The sequence below is a fragment of the Cnephaeus nilssonii genome (assembly GCF_951640355.1).
Source record: "Cnephaeus nilssonii genome assembly, chromosome: 2".
Classification (NCBI taxonomy): Eukaryota; Metazoa; Chordata; class Mammalia; order Chiroptera; family Vespertilionidae; genus Cnephaeus; species Cnephaeus nilssonii.
Genome location: NC_137073.1, coordinates 34,474,915 through 34,500,137, shown reverse-complemented (window position 1 = coordinate 34,500,137; position 25,223 = coordinate 34,474,915). Strand labels below are relative to the sequence as shown.

Genomic DNA, 25,223 nt, shown 5'->3' with positions numbered 1-25,223 from the left:
ACAATGCTCCAAGGACACACCACCATTTTTGCAGTTCCTGCCAAGATTGCAAAAACTCAGTCCAAATTATGAGAAAACATCTGACAAACCCAAATTAAGAGACATTTGACAAATTATGAAAGTGTCAGGGTTATAGGAAGATGAAGAAAGACCAAGGAACAGTCACGATGGTAGAAAGAGAAGAATTGACAACTGGATGCAAAGAATGAGACACAGAATGAGAAGAGTGGTTGAAAACTGGTTTAATTAATAGTACTGCACCAATAGTAACTCTTTGGTTCTGAAAACTGCACTATGGTTATGAAAGATGTTAATATGAGAAGTCTAGTAAGGGAGATATGGAAACTCTCTGTACTATCTTTGTAAGTTTTCTGTAAATATAAAATTGTTCAAAATTAAGGGATTTAAAAAAAAAAAAGATGGTCTTGCTTCTCACAGAGACTATGTTCAGGTCACTAATTTGGCTTTAGGCCATTATATATTTTTTAAAAAATACACTTTTGATTTCAGAGAGAAGGGAGACGGAGAGAGAGAAACATCAATGATGACAGAGAATCATTGATTGGCTACCTCCTGCACACCCCATACTAGGAATCAAGCACGAAACCTGGGCATGTGTCCTGACTGGGAATCAAACCCTGATCTCCTGGTTCATGGGTCGATGTTCAACCACTGAGCCACATAGACCAGGCTAGGCCGTTGTATAAAACATTTAATTTATTGGTCTTTGGGGCGAATCTGATGCATCACCAGGTGCATTACAACGGAGCTATTAATCTTAGAGCTTCGTCAACATTCACTGGTCTGTTTTCCTGACTCGGCTGAAGAGCCAGCTGTTTCTGCAGAGGTTCGAGGGAAAGTCCTTGAGAGAAGTGAGCTAGCTCCTTCTCTATGTCCACAAAAGCTTCCTTCATTCTTTTAGCTTTTTCAGCATTCATAATGTTTATCTCCTTAAGATTCGTGGTTTTGCTTTACTTTTACCCTTTAAGTTTTTTTTTTTTTTGGCTGGCTATGTGAAACACATTCCTGGGCTCCTGCCCTTTCCATTTGTTCTTGGCCATTGTCAGGCCGACCTCTCACAAACACTCGAGCTAGGCCGTTATATTTTTAAATAACAAATCCATGCCATTATGGCTGGGGGGAGCCCTGCACTGGAGAACAATTGGTGTAGATGGCCCAAGGTGACAGCCAACACCCCCATCCTGGTTCCTGTGTCCTTGCCAATGTTAAAAATGATGAAATAGAAAGAGTTATAAAATCCTTCCTTGCCAATGTTAAAAATGATGAAATAGAAAGAGTTATAAAATCCTTCCACCTAATCCCTACACTGGAACTTGTCAAGGATAGGGCCTTTGTTTCTTTTCTCCCGGGCCCAGCCAGGAACCAGGTACTGGGAAGGTGGCTTCGGAAATGATGGACAGCTTCAGTCTACTGTGCTACCCTTACATCTGCCAGTAAACCAACAACTTGCCTGATTACGGCAAATGCTTCCAGAAGCTGCCCCTGATCCTTCCCTACCACCAGCCACAAGTCATAGATCCCGCTGGTGGAAACTACAGGGAGCTGACTGGTTCTGATCCAAACCAGAAAAACCTCCCACTGGGCTAGTGCTGAAGCTGCCAGCGCCTCGCACAGGGTCTGTAGCACAGCAGGTGCTCTGGTACATCTGAGTGAAGAAAGAGGTGGTTTTGTTTTCATTCCTGGATTGTTCTCCCAAACAGAATATCCTGTGTGGCCATGCTACCTGCCCTCCTCATCTACTCTCCTCCCGAAAAGAACAATGGAACTGGACCTAGAGTGCTCGGATAATGCAATGGCGGGGCTGGGTGTTCAGGACACCTGGGCTAAGGTTTTGGCCCACTAAACTCTGTTTAATTTGGAACAAGCTCCACCCCAACTCCCTACCCTAATTTCTGAGCCTCTTCCCCCATTTGTTTTCTTATTTTTATTTTTGGTGTTTTGTATTTTTTGTTGTTAATCCTCACCCGAGGATATTTTTCCATTGAAGAGAGGGGGAAAGACAGAAACATTGATGTGAGAGAAACATATCGATTATTTGCCTCCTGCACAAGCCCTGACCAGGGCCCAGGCCATGGAGAAGCCTGCAACCAAGGTACGTGCCCTTGACTAGAGTTGAACCTTTGGTCCGCAGGCCGACGCTCTATCCACTGAGCCAAACCGGCTACGGCCCCTATTTGTTTTTTAAAAGGAAGGTAATTCTTTTTGCAATTCTCAGGTTCTGTAAATGAAGGAATTCAAGAAGATATAGCCCTTCCAGTCATCTTTCACCTCCCAAGCCAACTTTCCAGGGAGCACTGAGCTTGCGCCCTTAACCAGGAAGCCAGAAAGCTGAAGCTTGGCTCTACAACAGCACAAAATTAATGGGCTACTCAGTGGGCTCAGCACTAATGGCCCAGAGGGGCTCCAGGAAGTGAGGTCTCCCTTCAACAGAGAGAGGCACATATCTAAGGGAGAAGGCCTAATTTTATGTTTCATCCCCTCAGAAACTAGAGCACAAAACAGATATGCAATGAGGCTTCCAGTGGGCAACTCACCCTGGAACAGGGACCAAGAACCAAGAATCATGACTAAGTTTTATTTGCTTAGGGGTCTCCCAATGTGGCCACTTCCCCTATGAATTATCCTAGCTCCTCCCCCCATTTCCCTGCTCTGATCAGAGAGAATGAAGCAGAAAAAGGATCCAGTGGTTCCCACGATGGGAACTTCCAAGAGTGGACAGAACCTTGGTGGCCATCGATCCATTCCATCTTCTTCAAAGGGCTCAGACTAACAGCAGCCTCCCTCTGTGGGGCATCATGTGCAGTGCCCTTCTCCGAGAATTCCCTCAGTCACTGCCTCAAGCCTCCCTCTTGGCCTCTCACCTTCCTGGGCCTACCTACTAAGCCCACCTGGCCTTCCTGTCTGAGACCATCGCCTGGAGCTTCCCAATGGAGATGAGAACATGACACATGAGGACAGACAGAATTTGACAGTCCCAGGTAAGGGGCAGCGCTAGGGGGTTGAAGAGTAAGGAAATGCAAGGCCTCCCTCCAGCTTCCCAAAGACCAGGAAGCCAGCACCAACCAAGTACAGGACAAGGAGGTCACATGTGGAATCTGACACCCCACTTCCAGTGCCTGCTCCTGCTTAAAGCTGTGTGCCCTTAGGCATGTCGAGTCCCCTTCCTGAGCTTTGATTTCTCTATCTGTAAGATGAAAATAATTCCAAAGGCCCCCAGGGCAGTTACGAGGCTTGATCAGCACCCCAATACAAATATCCATTGTTTTCCAGGTCTCAGAGGAGCAAAGCGGGTACAGGAAAGCTGAAGGGCTGCCGAACACCTTTCTGCAGAGGCCTCACTAAACCCTAAAACCAACAGCAATATTAGAGCAAAAGGAAACTTCTGAAACTGGCCAACCCACCTCCTTAATTTTAAGAGGCGAAAAGAGAGACCTGGAAAGGGAACAGAGCTGGCCCAGACACCTGCAGTGAGCCAGGAGGAAAGTCCTACCTGGAACGCAGGATTTCAAATCACACAAACCTAAAGAGCCTGGCCAACAGCAGGAGGGAGTAGGGTGCCCTTAGAGCAGTGGTTCTCAACCTTTTTAATGCCACGACCCTTTAATACAGTTCATGTTGTGGTGACCCCCAACCATAAAATTATTTTCATTGCTACTTCATAACTGTAATTTTGCTACTGTTAATGAATCGTAATGTAAATATCTGTGTTTTCTGATGGTCTTAGGTGACCCTGCTAGCGGTTCTCAACCTGTGGGTCGCAACCCACAGGTTGAGAACTGCTGCTGTAGAGCCTAAGACCATCGGAAAACACAGGTATTTACATTATGATTCATTAACAGTAGCAAAATTACAGTTATGAAGTAGCAACGAAAATAATTTTATGGTTGGGGGTCACCACAACATGAGGAACTGTATTAAAGGGTCGTGGCATTAAAAAGGTTGAGAACCATTGCCTTAGAGGAAGGGAGAACGGCAGTAAGAACAGAACAAATGAAAGCAGACTGCAAGAGCCATTTTATAGGGCTGCTTAATGCAGAGACAAAGCGTGCTGAGGCTTAGTCACACCAGAGCTGCAATAGACTGCTGGTCATAATCACCACCTCAAGTCATTAAAATGGGCAAGCCGGTACACCCTCTATTAAAGAAGAATATATACATGACACATTTTGGAAAGTTTTCCATCCAACATCATTAAAACACAAGTTTTGTGCTTAAAGGGATAAACTTCAACGACCAGGAGATTTACTTAAATCCAGCAGCTCAGTGACAAATCGTGTACTGTGTCAATGTACTGCTGCCTACTCAGAAAGCCTCTCAGGGCACAAGGAAATCAGTCAGTCAAGGTTTTACCCAGATTGAGCAAGAAGCTATGTGAAACCACATGGGTTCCACAAATTTTTATTTTACTCACATGTTCTTTCCAGTGGCTACCACTAAACACAGCTGGTTCTCAGGCTTACCCAGAGCATGGCACTGCCTGCCCTGCTGCCTTCTCCTCTCCTCCACAAACATGGTAACTTTCACCTACTGCTGTTGACATTCATTTGGCTTCAAGAACTGTATCACAGACCCTAGGGAGACCAAGTTGCCAAGTGTTTTCAATCCTCCCACCCTCAGTGGGTTAAGAAGTCAGCCATTTATTAAACCCCCTCTGGCTCTACAACACCCATCAGAGAAGGGTTAACTGAAGAGGGCCCCACTACAAATTAGATACAGGAAAACCTAGTTTCTCAAAGTGGGGATAGGCCCGTGCAAGTAAAGATCGCCCCTCCCAGTTCCCAAAAAGCTGGAGGAGATAAAGATGAACATCCACCTTAGGAGGCAGGTCCCTTTGAGGCTGTTTTAACTAATAGAGCCAGCTGGCCTGGTTCCCTCCTGGCATACAATACAGGACAAGCACCAACACGCATGGCCCAGCAATAAAGGTAAGACCGTCTGGCCCAGCCACTTTCCCTTCAGTAACTTGCTTGGCCTGTACCAGCTGGGCCCACATCAACAGTCTCTCAGGCCTCAGGCTGGGGAGGTGAAAGCAATGGAAGCCCTGCACCGGGAGAAAGCAACCAAGCTTATACATTGCCTGGCTCAATCCCAGAATCCCACCTCTAGAATCATCCAGAAGTTTCCCTTAAAATAATTTGTAAGAACTTAAGAAGCCCCAGGAGGCTAGGCAAAGCCGAGCCAGTAGAAACTCTAGCCCTCCCGATCATTCTGGGCTGGCTGATAGAGCACACTTCTCTCTAAAAGAGACTAACCTACACATTGGAGGGGGCTTCAAAAGGGCACTGGGTGAAACTGGGCTCGCACAGAGTCCTGCTTGCTAATGTCTATGTAAAAGTCCACAGAGAAGGCTCAAGTAAAACCTCCCTGTGCTCCCAATTCCCAGAAAAATCTTAGCTCCACATGCCCCAACTCTCAGGAGAAAATGCCCAGGAAGATGCCCTGACACATCCAGGACCCATTCCTCTCCTGTCTGTTGGACTCCTCCACACTAATCCCTCCAGATACCTTCTATCTTCCTCTCCTTCTGCCTTTAAGAGAGCTTCAGAACTCCATGTGTCCCACATGGCCCACTCTGGGGCCTCGGTTTAATCCCAGCTCTGCCACTTGCTAGCTGGGCTGCCAACCCTGTCAGCCTCAATGTCCTCACCTGTAAGCTGAGGACACCCCTCACCGCATGGCTGTTATGAGGATGAATGAACTCACTCACAGAGCCTGCTCAATGGGGCTGGCTTAACGTACTCAGTGAACGGCAGCTGTCACTGTGTCGGCTAGAAGTTGGCAGGGTCCTCTGAAACCTAGCTTTAAAAAATGCTAAAGGCCCAAGTACCAAGGCCTTGGCCACACTAGAAAGCTTCAGCCCTTACCGTGGTCAAGTGGGCAGGGAGGGAGCTGGGTGAGTGAGGCAGCAAGAAGATACTGACTGGCTGACAGCAGTGCGAATCAACAAGATGCTGACTCCCTGAGAAATAGGGCAGCCACGGGCCCACATGTCCAATCACTACCTGCCCAGGTCACCCTCTCTCAGAAATCAGCCCCCATCCCAACTACCACTCTGAATTCTCAAGATGTTCTCCAAACCCAACTCTCTCAGTAATGACCAATGAGGCCCTTGTCACTGACAGGTGTCTGAGCACCCCAGGAGCACAGCCCAACTGGCCACTCCAGGAACTTTTCTCACTTTAAAGAGCCAACTGGTCTGGATGGGCCTGTTTCATCATCTTTCTCAAGGTGCAGAGAGCTCTGATAGACAGCGGGCTAGAATGCATCAGCACAGAGGGGCTGTCCTATGTCACCTGTTGCCACCTCCTAAGTGCCCCTCCCCAACATTTTGCTCTCCCCTCAACCAAAGCTGAGCTCCAAACTTTCTCCTGGACAAGACTGTGGACTTAGGAAGGGGACTGAACCTTCCATGTTTATGAGGTGAAATGTCAGTGAAATGTTCTCAGGCACATGGTACCAGCCACATGGCACACAGGCACAGTCAAAAGTGGTTAGTTGCTCTATACAGAGAGTGCGATTCTCCTGAGTGAATGGAGGGATTACTGGTTTTAACCTGTGTGGCAACTATCAACACTCAAGTCCCAGAGGTCAAGGCTTTGTGGGATGCAAGGCTGTGGACAGCTGTGGCACCACATGGCACATGCAAAGGAGATGACATAGCAGAAACAACGAAAGAAGCAGGTGCTAAGTCTGCAGGTATTTGGGTGAGTCTTCCCAACTAAGGAAAAGCAAAACCCAAGCCTGCTGACCAGGTACACAGGTGGACAAAACGACCCTCAATAACACAAGATACCTGGCTCCACTGGCAGTGGATGATCCTGGGGGCTGGCGCTGAGGTCCCAGGTGGGAGAGGCTGGAGCAGTAAAAGGGCTGGTTCCCCAAGGAGGGCAGCACCCCACTCCAGGGGTTTGTGGTGTTCAGCCTGGGTGCAGACCTAGCTCCAGAGAGTGAGGGCTTATTGTATGGGGCAAAGGCCTGGTGGGCCCCAAAGATAACAGCAGTCCTTTGGGGGGTCTGAGGGGTAGGGTATGCAGGGAGGCTGGTCATGGAGTGGCGGTAGCGACCTAACACAGGGCCAGTTCCGCCACTGTTGAGGCACTGATGGCAAGAGCAGGCGACTCCCATGTGGCCTGGTGGAGCGATGATGGTGGTCACTGGGTAAGGGGGCCCTGCTTGGCGCCGCACACTACGGCAGTAGTTCGAAGCCTTGTTGGTCTGTATGTGGGTGGCATAGTTGACGATGTAGTTGTACCCCAAAGGTGCCAAGTCCACAAGCTGGTTGCCCCTGGCCACCTGCTGCTCCAGATAGTCACAAATGCTGGCTTCATAGGCTGTCCAGGAGCCATCGTCGTTCAGCCACTCCCAGACAATGCCCCGGCCCGGGGCTGAGAGCTGGGAAAACAGGTGCCTTCGCACAGCCCGCATGGTGCCTGTTTTGCAAGGAATGTTACATATAAATGGTTAATCTGCTAGCACCCCAAACAAATGGAGTTTTATTTTTTTCCACAACCAAATTAAATTAATATGATCACGGTATATATAGGGTCATGGTGCCATCTGACCTAAAGTCTGGCATTGGTTGTTCTTCCCAAATTTTGGGTGAAGGCTAGAGAGCACTCTTTAGGTAAAAAACCTGTGGCCCAAAAGGATCAAGTAGCAGCAGGGGATCCATGCTCCTGGGCAGGAATGGGGGATGCTAAAAGTTTAGGTCAAAGAAGTGCTGTGGCTCAGACTCAATGAGGCTTTAAAAATGATTTCTAGCCGTGGCCGGCACTGCTCATGGTTAGAGCATCAGCCTACACACCGAAGGGTATCGGGTTCGATTCTCGGTCAAGAGCACGTACCTGGGTTGCAGGTTCCATCCTTGGCCTGGGTCAGGGTGTGTGGGAGGCAACCAACTGATGTGAGAACATGGGTGTTTCTCTCGCTCTCTCTCCCATGTCCTCCCTCCCTTCCACTCTCTCTAAAAATCAATGGGGGAGGGAGGAAATATCCTCTGGTGAGGATTTTTAAAAATAAATAAATAAATAAAAATATTTCTAATGATGAAACCTATGCACCTTCACTTAAAAAAATGAAAAAAAATTATAAAGAAAATGAAACCATCCATAATCTAACCACCAAAAGGAAAGCACATCATTTATACTGCAATGCATTTCTTCCCATCTAGGCACATACATTCAGGTAGCTGAGAATCATACTGAAAAATGTTTCCTGCTATTTTCACATATTATGCCGTAAGTATTTTGTGTGTCTCTAAAACTTCGTAAAACTCATTATTGTTACATAATTCTCTTACATGGATGTACCATTTCCTTTGACTTCTTAAGTAGCAAATATTGGGTAACACCCTGTGCTTAGCTTAGCCTATATACTTAATAAAATCAAACCTGAAGATTACGGAGAAAAAGAAAAAGATAAATTTAGGCCATGCTTCCAAGCACTTGCCAAAAGATGATCACTGCAATTACCTTGCACCTGGTCTCTCAACTGCAGCAGCCCTTCCCTCCATCCACAGCAGCCAGAGCGATGCTCTTTACTCCAAATCAGATTACATCACTGCTCTGCCCTAATCCTTCCTTGGCTCCCTCTTTCAGAATAAAAGCAATCCCTCCGAGTGACTGAAAAGCACCGCAGAACTTGCCCCTCTCCTGCCCGTCCTTCAGGTCTATCTCTGTCCCTTGCCAATGCCACTGAAGCTCAAACTTCAAATCAACCTTTCCCTACCCTCACTTCCACTCCGATGAACACTTATTGCTTGCTATCTAACATAAAACACAATGCACATATTATTTATTTTGTGTGCCACCTTTCTCAGTTTCCTGCAAACATCGTGAAGGCAGGGACTTGCACCTGCATCCAACTGATTGGAAGCCTTAGTCTCACTAGCCTGAGGATGCTGCTACAGGGATCAGAGCAGGATTTCTTGAAACAAGTGATACTCTGGGTAATAATTGTTTGTCACAGGGCCAGTCCTGCGCACTATGGGATGTTTAGCAGCATCCCTGGCTTCTACCCAACAGATGCCGGAAGTGCCCTGCCCCACAGTCATGACAATCAGAACTGTCTCCAGACATTATCACATCTACTGGGGGACAAAATCACCCCCAGCTGAGAACCACTGGCCTAGAGAAACAAGGCAAACTCTGGGAGGAAGTTGTTGGCCCCATTCTCAGTAATACCAATCAAAACCTATAATAAAACCAAACACGAGCCCTAGCCAGCTTGGCTCAGTGGATAGAGTGTCAGCCTGCGGACTGAAGGGTCCCAGATTCAATTCCAGCCAAGGGCACATGCCTGGGTTGTGGGCTCGATCCCCAGTAGGGGGTGTGCAGGAGGTAGCCGATCAATGATTCTCTCTCATCATTGATGTTTCTATCTCTCTCTCCCCTTCTCCCTTCCTCTCTGAAATCAATAAAGAAATATATTTTTAAAAAACACACACACAAAAACAAACACGAGTGCACAGGAGTAACCTGCCCAGGCCACACAGCTACGGTGCACTGGAGCCAGAACTAGCATGGCACACCACCTCCATGCTAGCCGCCTGACAACGAGATCATCAAATCTCTGCAGGTAGAAACAGGCATTTTTGGTTTGGGAAACGAGGAAAGGGGCTGTGAGGGCCTCTACTACTAGCAGGGACTCAAACAGCATTATCTCATTAAAATGTTGATGAGATGCCACAGAAACTTAACTCTTCTTTCTATCAATTAACCTGTGGTAAAACTGGTTTCATTAGCGTACATCATTTCACTTAAAGTCATAGAACCTATCGATGATGTTAAGTGAAGACCTACTGTACATCGCACATTGTGTGGTACCTGCTGTCACTCACAGTACCCACCTCCCAAATGTATGCATATCAGGGACAGGGCTAAGCTCTGAGAGTCAATTCTGTAACTCCAACATCTAGTGTGGCAGCCGACCCAAAGCAGGTGCTTGGATAATACTAGAAGCAGAACATGTCTTACCAGTGTCCTGGCGGAACTGGGTCCAGCTGGGGAGATCGATGATGTAAGGGGCCAGCGAGGGGTCAGCTTGGCCTAAGGGGATGCTATGGGCCAGGCTCCCCAGCCCGAAGCGCTGGCCCTTCTGCTGGACAAACTGCTGCTCGATAAAGTTACAGACAGTGGCACTGTAGGGGTGCCAGGTGCCCATCTCATCCTGCCACTCCCACACGACCACTGCCACAGGGCTGGCGTACACCTGAGCCAAGGAAGAGCTTGGGGCCATGGCCATCTTCCCCAGGATCTCTCTGCTTTCCCAAATGGCTTCAGACCACTCTGGGCTGGCGTCTCCGGCTCATTGCCCAGTGTTTCCAGCAGACCTGTAAACAGGACAAACAATGGCAGAGTCAGCCTCAATGCAGAGAAAAAAATCATGCTTTTCCACAGTCGCTTTTTTCCCTAATATCTTAAGGCATCTTGAATCAAGTACCCAACCCTGTCCTTTGCTCAGGCAGCCAGGAAGAATTCAATCTAGCAGCCTACCTACCTCTGCATTGTTCAGGAAGATACAGTGAAGAGAATTTTAGGTGCTGATCATCAGCCCAGCTTCTGTCTTTTTACCAACAATTTCTCTCTGACCCAGTACTAAATGTGTTTTCATGACTCCAAACCCCCAATGGACTGAGGTTATCATGACCTCTCAGGACCTGTGTGAGGATGCTATGGTTTCCAAAGCAGGTTGTTTTTTTTCCCATGCTACTGATGGGAAAAGAAAACTGTCTCAAAAAAGACCAGGGCTCTAGGATACCAGGAGTTCAATGGCAGAGCTGAGACGCACAGCACGGGCCCTAGCTCCACTGAGTCTGCAGGCTGCCCAAGGAGGCATCATTAACCATGAAGGATGCCCTTGATAAACATTAAAATCTCCTGGCTGCTGAAGCCTGGTCTCTGTACTCCACTCCCTGTGCCTGGGCCTCACTGGGTCAGGTCCAGAGAGTTTACACCCATCTTCTAAGACATTCTTTTCCAAGTCACTCCAGCCCACCTTCTTCCCTTGTGCACTCTATTCATCCTTCAGGCCCAGCCTGTCACTCAGGGAGCCTTTCCCAAGCCACCCAGTATATGAACTTCTTCACAGCACCAGCCAGTATTCTATGCCCATATACATGTATGGCTATGATGTTGTTCTGTGTCTTTTTACCCCTTTTCTCCCCACCAACAACAACCTGGTGAGTCTGTCCTGTCCACAGCCATATCACCAGCCCCAGCAAAGGCCGTGTCACACAGTGTTATACACATGTTGATTCAAAACACAGCTGAATGGAAGGGGATGATGGTACTATGCACCTGCAGCTGTTTGAAGGAGAAAAATCTGTGAATGCACTATATCGTGGCGGTGCCCCAGAGTGTGTGAGGAACAGGACCAACATTTAGTGGCAAACACGAAATGTGCGTGTCATTTAAGCCTAACAGACCAACAAGGTGCTTTTTCTTCTACTTTATGGACAGGAATCCAAAGCTCAAAGAGGTCAAGGTCTTATTGAGGGTCACACACATACTGCTAAGTGTCAGCTCTGACACCCATTTTCTTAGAGAAGAAAGATTAGCCTGAACTCTACCTTGGGCTCTACTTATAGGCCCCACTTAGAGACAGAAAAGGAGGAACAGAGAGAGGAACCCGCATCTCAAGTCTGTTATAGCATGCTCATGCAGGCCTGGTACCAGCAGGGTTCCCAGTCATACCATCTACTCTGATTCCCATACAAATCACTTAAGTGCAGACATTGAAATTTATCCCCATTTTGCAGGTGAGAAAACTGAGTTGCAGTGACTTGCTTATATGGCTAGTAATAAGGCCAGTCAGTTGCAGTGACTTGCTTATATGGCTAGTAATAAGGCTGGGACCCTGGGCTTTTGCTGACGTCCCTAATATTGCACTACACCATTAAGGTTTCAGTAAGAAGGCCAAGACCACCACCCCACAAGGAAGGTAGATCTGGAGCAGCACATGAAAAGGAATAGGCATGGGCTCTGGTGTCAACATGCTGCTGACTGACTCTATTCAGGTATCATCCTGATAAAGGTACCTCAATTCTTCAAGCTTGCTTTATTTTTCTTTCATTTGGAAATGAAGATACCAACATCTATTCTAAGTGCCTTTCATGGGGATTAAAGCATAGATGTGTATAGAGAACCCAGCAAAGCACCAGGGACACAGCAGGTATCAGCAAATATTGGCCTCCCTCCCTTTCCCTGCTCCCTCAACCCCAGTACCTCCCCAACCCTCAAGTCTGGGTGAGGCGTGGCAGCCTACAGCAGCACTGAGCCACAAAGCAGGAGAACACAGGCGATGAGTCAGACCTGCAATAACTGAGCACACCTGTGAGTGCCAAGGCTGCCACTGAGCTGCCAACTGCTCCAATAAAAGGACACATCCCGCACTGGAGGATTGGGCCTGGGATGCCCTTGGGATAGCAGGCTGGCTTATTAGCTCAGTGCCTGCAATTAGAAGTCTCTGGAACCACATCCGGTACAAATCCCAGGACCACTTTCAGAGCCAATTACTCCTAAATCCAGACTTCCCTGGCAACTCCTGGCAGGCATCATTCACCTCTCAGGCAGCAGAAGCCTCCTATATATCAGCACATAGTATGTCCACAGATTCCCAGATGAACCAACTCGTAGAATTTTGCCAAACAGCCTGAGAAAGACAGTTGAGAACTTGAGCTAAATCTTTTCATAAAAGTGTTCAGTCTCCATAGACCGGGACCCACCACGGTCCAGGCCCTGTCTAGGTACTGGAGACCCAGAGATGAAACAGTCATGGCACACAGCCCCTCTGTGCCCAGCTGCTGTCCCCACTCATTTCAAGACCTCCACCTCATGTCTAGTCACATTAAATTCTAGCAAATGCCAGAACATTCAGAGCCATTTCCACCTCCAGCCATTGATCTTGCTGGTGCATGTGTCTAGACTTCTGTCCTCTTTCCACCTAAGCATCAAGCAAATTTGTCCATCTTTCTAACTCAGCCACAGCACCCTCCTCCTGAGCCTTCTGACCTCCACCTTCATCAGTGTCTTTACACACATTCCACTTATGCTTGGCCTCAGTGTCTATCTCCCCACTGGAACAGGAACTCAAGGGCAGACCTAGCGCTGACCCAAAGCTGCAGCTGCAGCTCTTCAATGTCCAGTATCCCAGAGGGTCTGATACACCAGAGGACAAAAGAGAGGTGAACCTTCAGCTGCAGGGGCCAGGCAGTTGAGGCACTGACCAGAAATGCCCACGGGCGTTCAACTTGAGCACAGCAATTATGTGCATATAGCAGTCCTGTCAATGCACCCATTCTGTACAACTACCTCAGCCATTGGGGAGCTTCTGTTCAAAAAATCTAATTTGTTTCAGCTCCTAATGACAGGGCTATTTAGTGTTCTTAATTATGAAAATTATTATTATTATTATTACTGGCCATGGAAGAAATCCTCAATCTGGAAGCAATCTAAACACCTTAAAATAATGAAATTCCTAAATAAATTATGGTACATCCTAATGATGGACTATAAGTCTTGAAAAATGTTTTACAAAAAGCTTATGGACCTAAGATAATGCTCACAACAAATAAAAAATACAGGCTATATCAGTGGACACACTATGTTCTTAGGCAGCGGGTATGTCATTTATTGAGCACCTACTATGTGGCACACGCTCTGCTTGGTGCTTTTGTCATCCAGTCTCTCAACCCTCAACCACCCTTGAAAATAGAAATTATTTCCATTTTGCACACAAGGGAACTGAAGCCAAAAGAAATTAAGAATTTACCCAAGGTCAGGCGGCCAGTCTGAGACACCATAAAGCCCATGTTCTTTCTACCTTATATAAAACAATTTGTAAAAGGCCGGAAGGAACCACTCTGAAATATTAATAGCAATGATGGAATTGTAGGATTTCTTTTACCTGTTTCTGCACTTGCAAATGTCCTACAGTGGACATATTACTTTTTATGATCAAACAAAAAAAAAATTTTTTTAATATCAACAGCTGTGACCACAAAAAAAAAGCCACCATCCTGCTTTCCCTTTTATTCTCTTGTGGAATTTAGCTGCAAATCCCTGTCCACAGACTGCAACCAATGAATACATAAATAAATGGAACAAACTGATGTCTCTCTCTCTCTCCCCCCTTCCTCTCTAGAATCAATCAATAAATAAAACATTTTTAATCCAGATTTCCAGCTTCTTGAAAACCAGAAAAGTTGGCAGCATTTGCAGGCCTGACCTAGATTCATTATTCATCCAGAAACAACTTGCTAGTACACACTCTCCAGGTTACCACAGTTACCATGACTCCCCTTGGCAGGAGTCGGCCAACTTTTCCTATAAAAGGTCAGAAACTACTTATTTTATGCTTTTCAGAACAAAGGGTGTCTGTTGCAACTATGCAACCCTGGTACTGTAATGCAAAAACAGCCACAGATGATGTGTAAACTAACTGGAGTGGTTGTGTCCCAATAAAAATTTTTTCCCCCTTTTTATTGAATTTATTGGAGTGACACTGGTTTACAAAATTATACAGGTTTCAGGTACACAATTCCAATAACAACTTTATTAACAAAAACAGGCAGTGAGCCGAATTTGACTCATGGGCCATGGTGTGTCGACCTCTCCCCTACTACCTACCCAACATCTATCACTGTGTTCCACTATCCTATAAATGAGAAACACTTATCTGAACCCATTCTTTCTACTAAAATAGGAGAGTGCCTATGTCTCTGGCTAGCTACCCCAAGGACATGCCCTTCCCTCTGCAGACATGTGGTCTTTGCCCAACATCTGATGGTGAAATACCGCATCCAATAGTACAGCAGGCAGCATGTTGTCAGCGCCACCCCTAGAAACCACAACTACTTCCCAGAGCCACACCAGGCATTAACACCTTTCCCTGTGTAAGGAAATCAGGTTCTGCCCTCCCTCTCTACACTTCCCCTGGACCCTCTTATCTTTTATAATGCCATGCACACAGATCACCCAAATCCTTTTTCAGATGAGCCCTCTGCTTCAGCCATCAGGAACTCGAGGGAGGACCCAGAAGAGGCCAGGCTGTTCCATGCCCTTCAACCCCTCTGAGAGAATGTCTACCCTACCTGTCCACCTACTCCTCTCTTAATTCCCAGCTTGAGACTCTATACTGTGAAATCATTCCTACAGCCGCTCCTGCCACACAGGGACAACAATCAATGTCCAGGTAACATCTGAGTGCAATTATCTACCTGTCCCCTCCACTAGGGCATAGGCTTCTTCAAGGCAAGGATGTGCTCAGGAAAAGGTATCTTAAACAAGACACAAAACACTGACTAAAAATGAAAAAAGACATTACACTATATTAAAACTAAGAATTGTGTGTCTCAGTGGTTAAACATCGACCCAGGAACCAGGAGGTCACAGTTCGATTCCCAGTCAGGGCACATGCCTGGGTTGCAGGCTCAATCCCCAGTAGGGGGAGTGCAGGAGGTAGCCGACTGATAAATCTCTCATCACTGATGTTCTTATCTGTCTCTTCCTCTCCCTTCCTCTCTGAAATAAAAAACATATCAAAGATATCAACCAATGAACTTGTATGCATATATGCATAACCCACGGACACAGACAATGGGGTGGTGAGGGCCTGGGCAGGGAGGGGTGGGAGCGGGCTGGAAGAGGTTAATGAGGGAAAAACGAGGACCTATGTAAAACTTTCAACAATAAAGATTAAAAAAACAACTAAAAAAATAAAAACATATAAAAATATTTTTAAAAAAGAAAAAACAACAACAATGGTCATTCAACTAAATATGCCTTAAAGAAAGTAGAAAGACAAGTTACGAGCTGGAAAAAATATCTGCCTTATGCATTAAGAATTAAAACAAATATATAAAGAACTCTTACAAATCAATAATAATAATAAAGCACCAAAAACCCCAAAGAAAAATTGGCAAGAGACATGAACAAATATTTCACAAGAAACTCATAAGCCAATAAACTGATGAAGAGCTGTTCAGCCCAGCCAGCAAGGCTCAGTGGTTGAGGATCTACCTATGAACCAGGAGGTCACGATTCAATTCCCAGTCAGGCCACAAGGTCCACCCCACCTCATCCCAGGTTTCAGGCTCAAACCCCAGTGTAGGAGGCAGCCTATCAATAATTCTCTTTCATCATTGATGTCTCTATCCCTCTCTCCCTCTCCCTTCCTCTCTGAAATCAATATATATATATATATATTTTTTTAAAGGATATGTTCAATGTCAGGGCTCAGAGACATAGAAATCAAGAATCCAAAGATCCCATTTTATATCCATTCAATTGACAAAAAAAAAATAAAATAAAAAGTCTGCCTATATCAAGTGTTGGCAAAAATGTGGAGCAATTGGAAGTCCTGAACACGGCTGTTGGCAGAATGTAACTGGTACAACCACTTCAGAAAACAGTCAGGCAATATCAACAAAAGTCGAACATTTACTTGATGACCCAGCAAAACATCACCCCTAAGTTTATACCCACGAAAACCTCTTGCACATGTTCAACAGGAGATGTGTATATGGAAATGTTCAGAGCAGCACACTTGCAACAGCTAACACCTGGAAACAACTAAGTGTCCATCAGTGAAGATCAGGTGATAAACTGTGGTGTACTTACACCATAGAATATTAGTAGTAAAAACAAATGAACCAAATGACATAAAACAATATGGAGGACAAATCTTAGCAAAATTATATTATGTTACTTTCCTCTGAAATATATAGGTACAATAAAACTATTAAAATGAAAGCAAGGGTGTAATGATTATCTGAGGATGAAAATGGGAAGAAAGATTTCATGCTTAGATGTATACTTTTTTGTTTCAAGCCCCAAGCTTTTGTTTTGAGTGGTTGGAATACAGATGCTTACTACATTCATTAAAAATAGCTTAGTAAATAAATATAAACAAGTCTGAGGTAAAAATTAAAACAAACAGAAAAGAGACCATTTATCTTTGTACTCCAAGTGCCAAGCGCAAGCCCTGGCCTACAATTTCTGCAGGCATGTGTAGAATGAATCAGGGACTTTTCTCCCTAGCCTACCATCCCCTTCCTGTTGGCACCTTAGGTACTTTCAGCATGTCTAAAGCCAAATTCACCTTCCTTCTTCCCAATTAGCTTTTCCTCCTAGATTCTCTGGCTCGCTCCACTCTGACCCAGGCAGTTAGAAGTAAAACCTAGGAGTCTTGCTCCTCCTCAACCTTCTCTCCCACTGCCCCGCAGCTGCCATGGCTTGCTCTCTCCTCCTTCCTCAACTCCTCAGAGCCCTCTGGTTGGGACTTCTATGCCTCTCACCTTGATAAGTATTCTTTCCTACTGGCTTTCCCCAACTCTTGTCTCTCCTCCTAGTCCACCTCAGAGACAGGTGCAAGATTGTGCTTCCTGAAATATAGTTCTGATCCTGTTTCTTCCACATCTCCACTGCATTTCTGGAATAAAGTTCAAGCTCCTTGGGTTGACACTGAAGCTCATCACAATCTGGTCCTTCCCTATCAACCCTATTTGCCAGTGCACCTCCCTTCAATACCCTCTTTCATCTATACCTCCCTCTCCCCAACCCCTCCCAAAGATTTTAAGTGATGATCTGCTACCACATATACATCCTGTTTCCCCACCTCTATGCCTCAGCTCCACACAGAATCCCATTCACTTGGGCACCCACCCTCACCTGACCCATATTTTCAAGGCCCCATTTAAATAGTACCTTCAGCCCTAGCTGGTTTGGCTCAGTGGATAGATCATCGGCCTGCAGACTGAAGGGTGCTGGGTTTGATTCCAGTCAAGGGCACATGCCCAGGTTGCGGGCTCGATCCCCAGTAGAGGACGTGCAGGAGGCAGCTGATCAATGACTCTCTCTCATCATTGATGTGTCTATCTCTCTCTCCCTCTCCCTTCCTCTCTGAAATCAATAAAAATGTATTTTAATAAATAAATAAATAGCACCTCCATGATGCCTTGGTGTGCCCAACTGAAAGAAAATACCCTTTTATCAACTTGCACAGCATTCTGTCTGTCCTGCAGAGTTCTCTATGTTCATCATCAAGCTGAGGGCAAAATCTCCCCCTTACCAGAAGCTGGCATGGAACAGTCACAAAGGTAATAATCCAATCAAATCCAACCTACACTTTCCGGTGAGTGTGTAAACTTTAAATGTCCCCCCTCCCCAATTGGAATTCTTCCCCTAAAATCCTTCTGCTCCCCAGAGCCTTGGCATGGCTCACCAAACCCTCCACACTCAGACCTCTGCCCACCTATCCAGCATCCTCTATCCCACACCGACCCTTTGTTGCTCTAGCCACTGAGCTACTTATAGTGGTCCAGACATGCCAGGTAGCTTCACAGCTTTGCCCACTCCTCTGCCAGGCTACTGCCCCTACTTTCTAAATCCTTCTCCTTCACAATTCACCTTGCTGTCATCTTCTAGAAGCCTTCCTGAGCGTCTCACCTTCCTTCCTACCCCCTTCCTGGAATGGTGGTAGTTCTGTCCTGTTAGTCCCCCCCTCCTCAACGCATATCACACTGACAAAACCTGTCACTGTCTATGCCTTGTCTGTCTTTTCTACCAAAAAAAAAACAAGTTCCAGAAGACAGAGCTCTTGTTGCTCCTCACAGTACCCCCAGCACTGAGCATGGGACTTGACACAAAGGAGGCACCCAGTCAAGATTCATGCAAAAGAAATAAAAATTTCCAGTTCAAATGCAGAAATCATGGCTTATGTCCTTCATCCCATAAAGCATGTCTTAAAGTGCAAACCATGTAGAAAGCACCCTCTAAGACTGGTTAAACAGGAGAAGTCATTGGCAAGAAGCCACTTGAATTTCTTTGAGAGAGCAATAGCAATCTAGACCCAGGGCTCACTTTCATCCTGGAGATCTCAAATTCTACCCTCCCCAGTCCTCACCTTTTCTATTGAAAACCAGATAAAGAAGGCAGCAATGTAAAGTCCCCATGGCTCTCACCTTTTCTCTCTGGAGAGCTGGCACAAACAGTCCCTTCTCGGTGGCGACACCAGATCCTTAGGAGGAATGACTTGTTCAAGTTCCCATCTTGATATAAAACGCAAACAACAAAACCCAGGCAAATCTGAAAGGCTTGCTGACTCAGCAACACAAATTTCAAGACACCTTTGCCAACAAGGAAGAAGATGATCAGGTTTTAAATTGAGAAACAGCAGTTAGTGAAAATGAATGCACAGATGTTGGGTCCGTGTGACTGGGGACTGGAAACCACCAGAATTATTTCCCAAAACCCTAGGCAGAGCAGACGGTACAGTAGTCTTCCTCTGCCCACTCAAATAATCAAGGGAATGGTCAAAAACAACAAAAAAAAATTATAATAACCTGAGCTCTTTCATAGAAAAGCCCAAAGGGACTTTATAAGCCCAGTCTGTTGTATACGCATCAAGGAAATCAACACACCAGAGAGGGTTCAAGTTTAGCCAAAGTCACACGCCAATGAACAAGAGGCCTAGTTATAGTTACTCTGATGGCTTAAGTGAAAGCCTAATTTTGGCCACCAGAAAGTCCACCTTCTAGAACTCTAGAGGAGCTGGGACGGCATGCAGAAATATTTTGAGTTTCTTAAGGGTCCAAGCGTCTGTGCACACACTATTTCCACTGCTACCGGCACTTAGGGAAGTGGAACCAGTAACTGGCTGAGAAAGGCGGGATGGAAGGGTAGCTCCAGAAAAAAATCTTCTAAATCCTCTTCAGCATACATTACGAACCCCGCAAAAGTAACCCAAGGTCTCTGGAAACAGGAGATTCCCGGAAGGCGGACCCCACTCGGGACAGGAAAGCCGAGTTAGGAGGCATAGTCCTCTCTCAATTACAGCCCCCGCTCCAGTGAGTCGTTCACTAGGAGGCAGACCCCAACAGAAACCACACCCTAACCCGTAGCCCGGCGGCAGTATCGCCCCGCTTCCTCCAGGTCCTGTGGGACGAGGTTCACTCCAACCGACCGACTCCAACTCCCAGGGTCTGCGCCCCTCCACCTGCTAGCCCTTTGGCTTCCACCCCGGCGTTTACCCTCCCACCCGGCACCCAGTCTAAGCTCCCAGCGCCTCCCAATTCCTCAACTCTAACCTCAGAGACCTCCAGTCCAGAGACCAGTCCTCCCAATCCCCCCCTGACCGCGTCCTGGGACGCCCCTCCGGCCGGCCCAGCCCCCCTTCACTTCCACGCCCGCCCCCTTCCGGTCCCAGCACAGTTTGGTCTCCCCCCGCCCACGGAACCCCAGCCCTGGCGACCAGCAGGTGGCCTGACCGCCCCCTCTCACCGAGGCTGAGGAGGGCGAGGAGGCAGGAGGGGGGCACCGCTACCCTCGGGCCTGGGCACAACTCCGGCTGTGGCTCCGACTCTCAGGAGACAGCCAGAGTGAAACTCCGCGTCGCAGCTTCCTTGCGCTCCGGTGCGCATGTCCAGCACGCGGGGGCTTCTGGGTTATGTAGTTCCCTGGGTTGGGGGCGTGGCGTGGGGCGGAGGCGGGGCAGACCTGTTCAGCTGTTATCCTTTCTCGTTAGCCTGTTTGCTCATGACTTGCTCCTTCATTAATTTACTGATTATTTTACATCGTGTTTTTTTTTTACATACTTTTTACCGGTATATACATGGTTCCAGGCCCTGTGCTGGGTACTGGGGATTAACATGTCAATTGAAAACTTGGTTTCTCTCCTGGAAGAACTTCGGACCTACAGGGGTCCTCAAACTTTTTAAACAGGGAGCCAGTTCACTGTCCCTCAGACCGTTGGAGGGCTGGACTATAGTTTAAAAAAAACTATGAACAAATTCCTATGCACACTGCACATATCTTATTTTGAAGTAAAAAAACAAAACAGCAAAAACACCCGCATGTGGCCCGCGGGCCGTAGTTTGAGGACACCTGTTAGTTGTGGAAATAGACACAAACACACAATTACAATATAGTGGGATAAATATTATGATAAAGGAGTGGGAGCATAGAAGGATGCCCCTAATTTGGAAGTTGGGTCAGGAAGACATCACAGAGGGGTGACGTTTGAGTTGGATTTCCAAACCCACATAGGGGTTTGCCTGATGGAATGCAGGGAACCCCATGCAAAAGAAGAGAGATGTGAAAGTGCCTGATGCACTCAGCAAGCAGTAAAATGTTCCTTGTGGCCAGGGCAGAGGATTCATGAAGGGGCTGAGGACAGAGAAAATAGATTAGGGTGTGACAGGATATGAGTATGGGGAGAAGACTGGGTAAGATTATAATGGTCTTTAAATGGCATGCAAGGAATTTAGGCAACTGGAGCCAATGGAAGGATTTTAAGCAGGGGAATGATGGTCAGCATTCACCTTAGAAAGATACCCTGTGTGGTGGGTGGAGGATAGATTGAAGTTTGAGAAAGTAGGTGGGAGACCAGTTTGAAGACTGTTGCTCTAGTCCAGGTCGAAGGTGATGAGGCCTAAATAAGGCTGGTGACTAATCTTTTGAGATCACAGACCTGTTTTCCAAAGCCATTCCCAGAAAAATGCTCAAGTGTCAGTTTTCACACATGTATGCATACACATTACACACATATTTTGCATATAGTTTCAGGGGTACAGAGTCCCCTGACTCTTAAACTCTAGTTAAGTATTTTTACATAATCTAATGTCACTCATACTTTATCAGGGATTTGAAGAAGACTTGGACTGCTGGGGATAGAGGAAGAGACATCCCCAATCATTCAGTTTAAAAACTTCATTTTATAGAAGAGGAAGCTGAGGCCTAGAAAGGGGGAGTCACCCACCCAAAATTAGTGAAGGAGGAGGAGTGCCTATAGTAGGCCAAGTCTCTGGTACCCAGGGCTCTACCACCCACCTGGGAGCTGACTTAAAGGACACAGGCCTTGAGTCTGAGGGACACCAAAGTCAGGTTCTCCCAATTACTTTCAGAGCCAGAAATCCATTCAGAAATGAAGGGTAGCATTTTACCTGTGATTTACACCAGATGACTTTGTTGGCTACAGTTTAGGATGGGAACATTTCCCTTCCCCACTCAGTCTCTGTTTTCTCAGCTATAACCACCTACAACATTTCTAAAGCACCTAGCATGTGCCAAGCACTTGACAGATATCACTTCCCTGAATCCTCTCAATGAGGTAGGTGCTATTGTTATCTCCATTTTAAAGATGAGGACTTTGAAGCTCGGAGCTTAAACAATGTGTCTAAGGTCACCAGTTGGCAACTGGCAGAGCTCATCTTTATTTATTTTTAAAATATATTTTTATTGATTTCAGAGAGGAAGGGAGAGGGATAGAAACATCATTGATGAGAGAGAATCATTGATAGGCTGCCTCCTGCACGCCCCACAATAGGGATTGAGCCTGCAACCTGGGCATATACATACTCTGACGGGGAATCGGGGAATTGAACCATGACCTCCTGGTTCGTAGGTGGACACTCAACCACTGAGCCACGCCGGCTGGGCTAACTCGTCTTTAAATTGAGGTAGTATCTAACTCCAGATTTGAGCACCCCCATATGACTGGCCCCAATTGGGGGAGGGGTACAGATGACATAGTCTGAGTATTAGAAAAGGCTTTTAACATTCAAAAGATATTTTCTTAAGTGCTTCCATTTCCCTTAGTGAAATGCTGAAGTGGTAGTTATTGATAAAAACCCCACTATAGCAATGGCTGGTTTGGCTCAGTGGTTAAAGTGTTGGCTGTGTACCCTAAGGGTCACAGGTTCAATTCTGGTCAAGGGCATGTAACCTCAGTTATAGGTTCCCTCTCACATTGCTGTTTTTCCTCTCTCACTCTCCCTCCTCCCGCCCTTCCATCTCTCTCTAGAAATCAATGGAAAAAATATCCTTGGGTGAAGATTAAATAAATAAACTGTATGCCCATATTATTGTTTTTTAAATACCCACTGCATACACACCTAGGGACTCCAATAGAATACTGGTGGGAGGGTAGACTAGAAAGGTTCTGGAACCAAGGCTCTGGAGAGGGGAAGAGGTGGAGCTCTGGGGGAGGTTTGCTGAGCCTGCCAGGGTTAAGGATAATGTGGGGAGGCCGGGATAGAGAAGCTCCACAGAGGCAGGAAGGACACTGCCTGGAAGACTGGGTTGCATGGAGGAGAGAACCCTAGAAAAGGGGGAAGTCAACACATTGAGTGTGAATAAGGGGAGAGGGAAGCACTGCCAGGTGTGAGGCTCTGGAGAGATCTGGGGTATAGATAGGGATTTGGGAGTCACCGGCAATGACATTTCCAGATCACCTGGAAAGACCACAGATGAGAAAAAGTGAGTCCAGGGTTGAGGAACACTGGCCTTCCAAGAACAGGTGAGAGGTGGAAGTGTCTGGGAAGAAGGCTGGACTGGGGACACTGGATGAGCATGATGGCAGAGAACCCAGGAAGGCGGTGCTCAGTGGTAACAGACACTCCTGGGAAGCCTAACAGGCTAGTCTCCTGGGAGGACAGCCTATCTCTGGGATAGCGGCTCCCGCCTCCCAGCTTTGGGCTCTTTCAGCTTTCAGTCTGCCAGCTGACTTCAAGAAAGGTTCCAAACCTCTGACCTTACTACACGGAGGCCATTGGTGACCACAGAGTGTTTCCATTGACAGGTAGGAGCTGGAGCAGATATACCTGTGGTCATGAAGGTCAGGAATGCAATCTAGGAGTAGACAGCTCTTTCAAGAACAATCTTTGTGTTCCACACACTATGGGGTAGGGTGGAGGGGGCAGCAGAGGATAAACTCACTTGTGTGTAATGATGCCACTTACATAAGGTTGCTCATGGCTATGTGTGCCTGGAAGGACACCAGCCAACACAGTAACATCCAAGGGGCAGGATAGCGGGTGAATTTCACTTTCTTTGTGCTTTTCCTATATCATTTGAGTGTATCCCAATGAATAGTTTCCATTTTTATAACCTGAAAAGAAAGACTATATTTGGGGGGAAATAATGAGTTCTGATCATGAAAAGAAGCAAAATAGGACAGCAGCAAGAGGGAGTATGGCGAGAATAGACTTCTACTTTTTAGACAGGAGAGAGTGATGTGCTGTGTCCTGTGGCTGCAGCAGGATGGCCTTCAGGAAGCTGGAAATGAGGGAAGCAGGATTGGCCCCCTGCAAACGGAACTTTAAACCAATACAAATGGCCAAGGGTCAGAATCACCTGCACAGCAGAAGGAGGCTGGTTCAATAACCCTGGAATGCTAGGTAGAAAGACTGAGGAAGACTCACAGGTCTATTGTTAAGTAAAAAGGGTAAGAAAGGTGAAAAAAGAAACTTTGAGAGCAGAGTGTAAAGTAGAACATGTACCTATTTGTGTGGGGGGTAGGGTTGGGGTGTGTTGTTTTGTTTTTAATGCACAAACAGGCTTGTAGGCATAGAAAATTTCTGGGAGGAAACTTAAGATGCTCCAAGACAGTAGGGGATGAGCTAAGATTTTTATTTACTATGTACTTATACTATTTTTTTTCTATTAGAAAAATGTGAGAATGCGTGCACACACACACACACACACACACAGTGGATTAGGTTTGCCTTGCACACAGGCATGAAGCCTAGGGGTAAGTGGGAGCTGAAACCTTCCTGGTTGGGGCTCTTTGTCCTAAATCAGTGGTTCTCAACCCTTTTAATGCCGCGACCCTTTAATACAGTTCCTCATGTTGTGGTGACCCCCAACCATAAAATTATTTTCGTTGCTACTTCATAACTGTAATTTTGCTACTGTTAATGAATCGTAATGTAAATATCTGTGTTTTCCGATGGTTTTAGGCTCTACAGCAGCAGTTCTCAACCTGTGGGTAGCGACCCACAGGTTGAGAACCGCTAGCAGGGTCGCCTAAGACCATCGGAAAACACAGATTTGTCGCTACCCACAGGTTGAGAACTGCTGCTGTAGAGCCTAAAACCATCGGAAAACACAGATATTTACATTACGATTCATTAACAGTAGCAAAATTACAGTTATGAAGTAGCAACGAAAATAATTTTATGGTTGGGGGTCACCACAACATGAGGAACTGTATTAAAGGGTCGCGGCATTAAAAGGGTTGAGAACCACTGTCTAAATCATCTGCCCAGAGAGGCAGCTTTTTTAATGTCTCAAAGGCTGGAGTTAGTGTAGCCTTCAGGCCTTCCCAATAACTGAGAATGAATGACATGGCGCAAGATGGAATGTGGCTATTAGCCATGGAATGGGGAGTGGTGGCCGCGAGAAACCAAGAGAAACTTAAAATTT

At 46.4% G+C, this 25,223-nt stretch overlaps 1 protein-coding gene across 5 annotated transcripts in view; it reads right to left on the bottom strand.

Moving 5' to 3' along the window:
• The window catches only part of DTX2 (deltex E3 ubiquitin ligase 2), a 35,992-nt gene extending 15,564 nt beyond the window's left edge, over positions 1-20,428 (bottom strand). For 3 of the 5 annotated variants that reach the window (XM_079788415.1, XM_079788418.1, XM_079788419.1), the window contains exons 1-4: positions 20,301-20,428; positions 18,983-19,147; positions 9,996-10,351; positions 6,815-7,451 (exon numbers count right to left, since the gene is read on the bottom strand). In XM_079788415.1, the coding sequence (XP_079644541.1) occupies positions 6,815-7,451; positions 9,996-10,263 (905 nt within the window). In that variant the 5' untranslated portion in view covers positions 10,264-10,351; positions 18,983-19,147; positions 20,301-20,428. The remainder of the gene's footprint in view (positions 1-6,814; positions 7,452-9,995; positions 10,352-18,982; positions 19,148-20,300) is intronic. The other 2 variants (XM_079788416.1, XM_079788417.1) reach the window with 2 other exon arrangements.
• Positions 20,429-25,223: the final 4,795 nt, after the last annotated feature.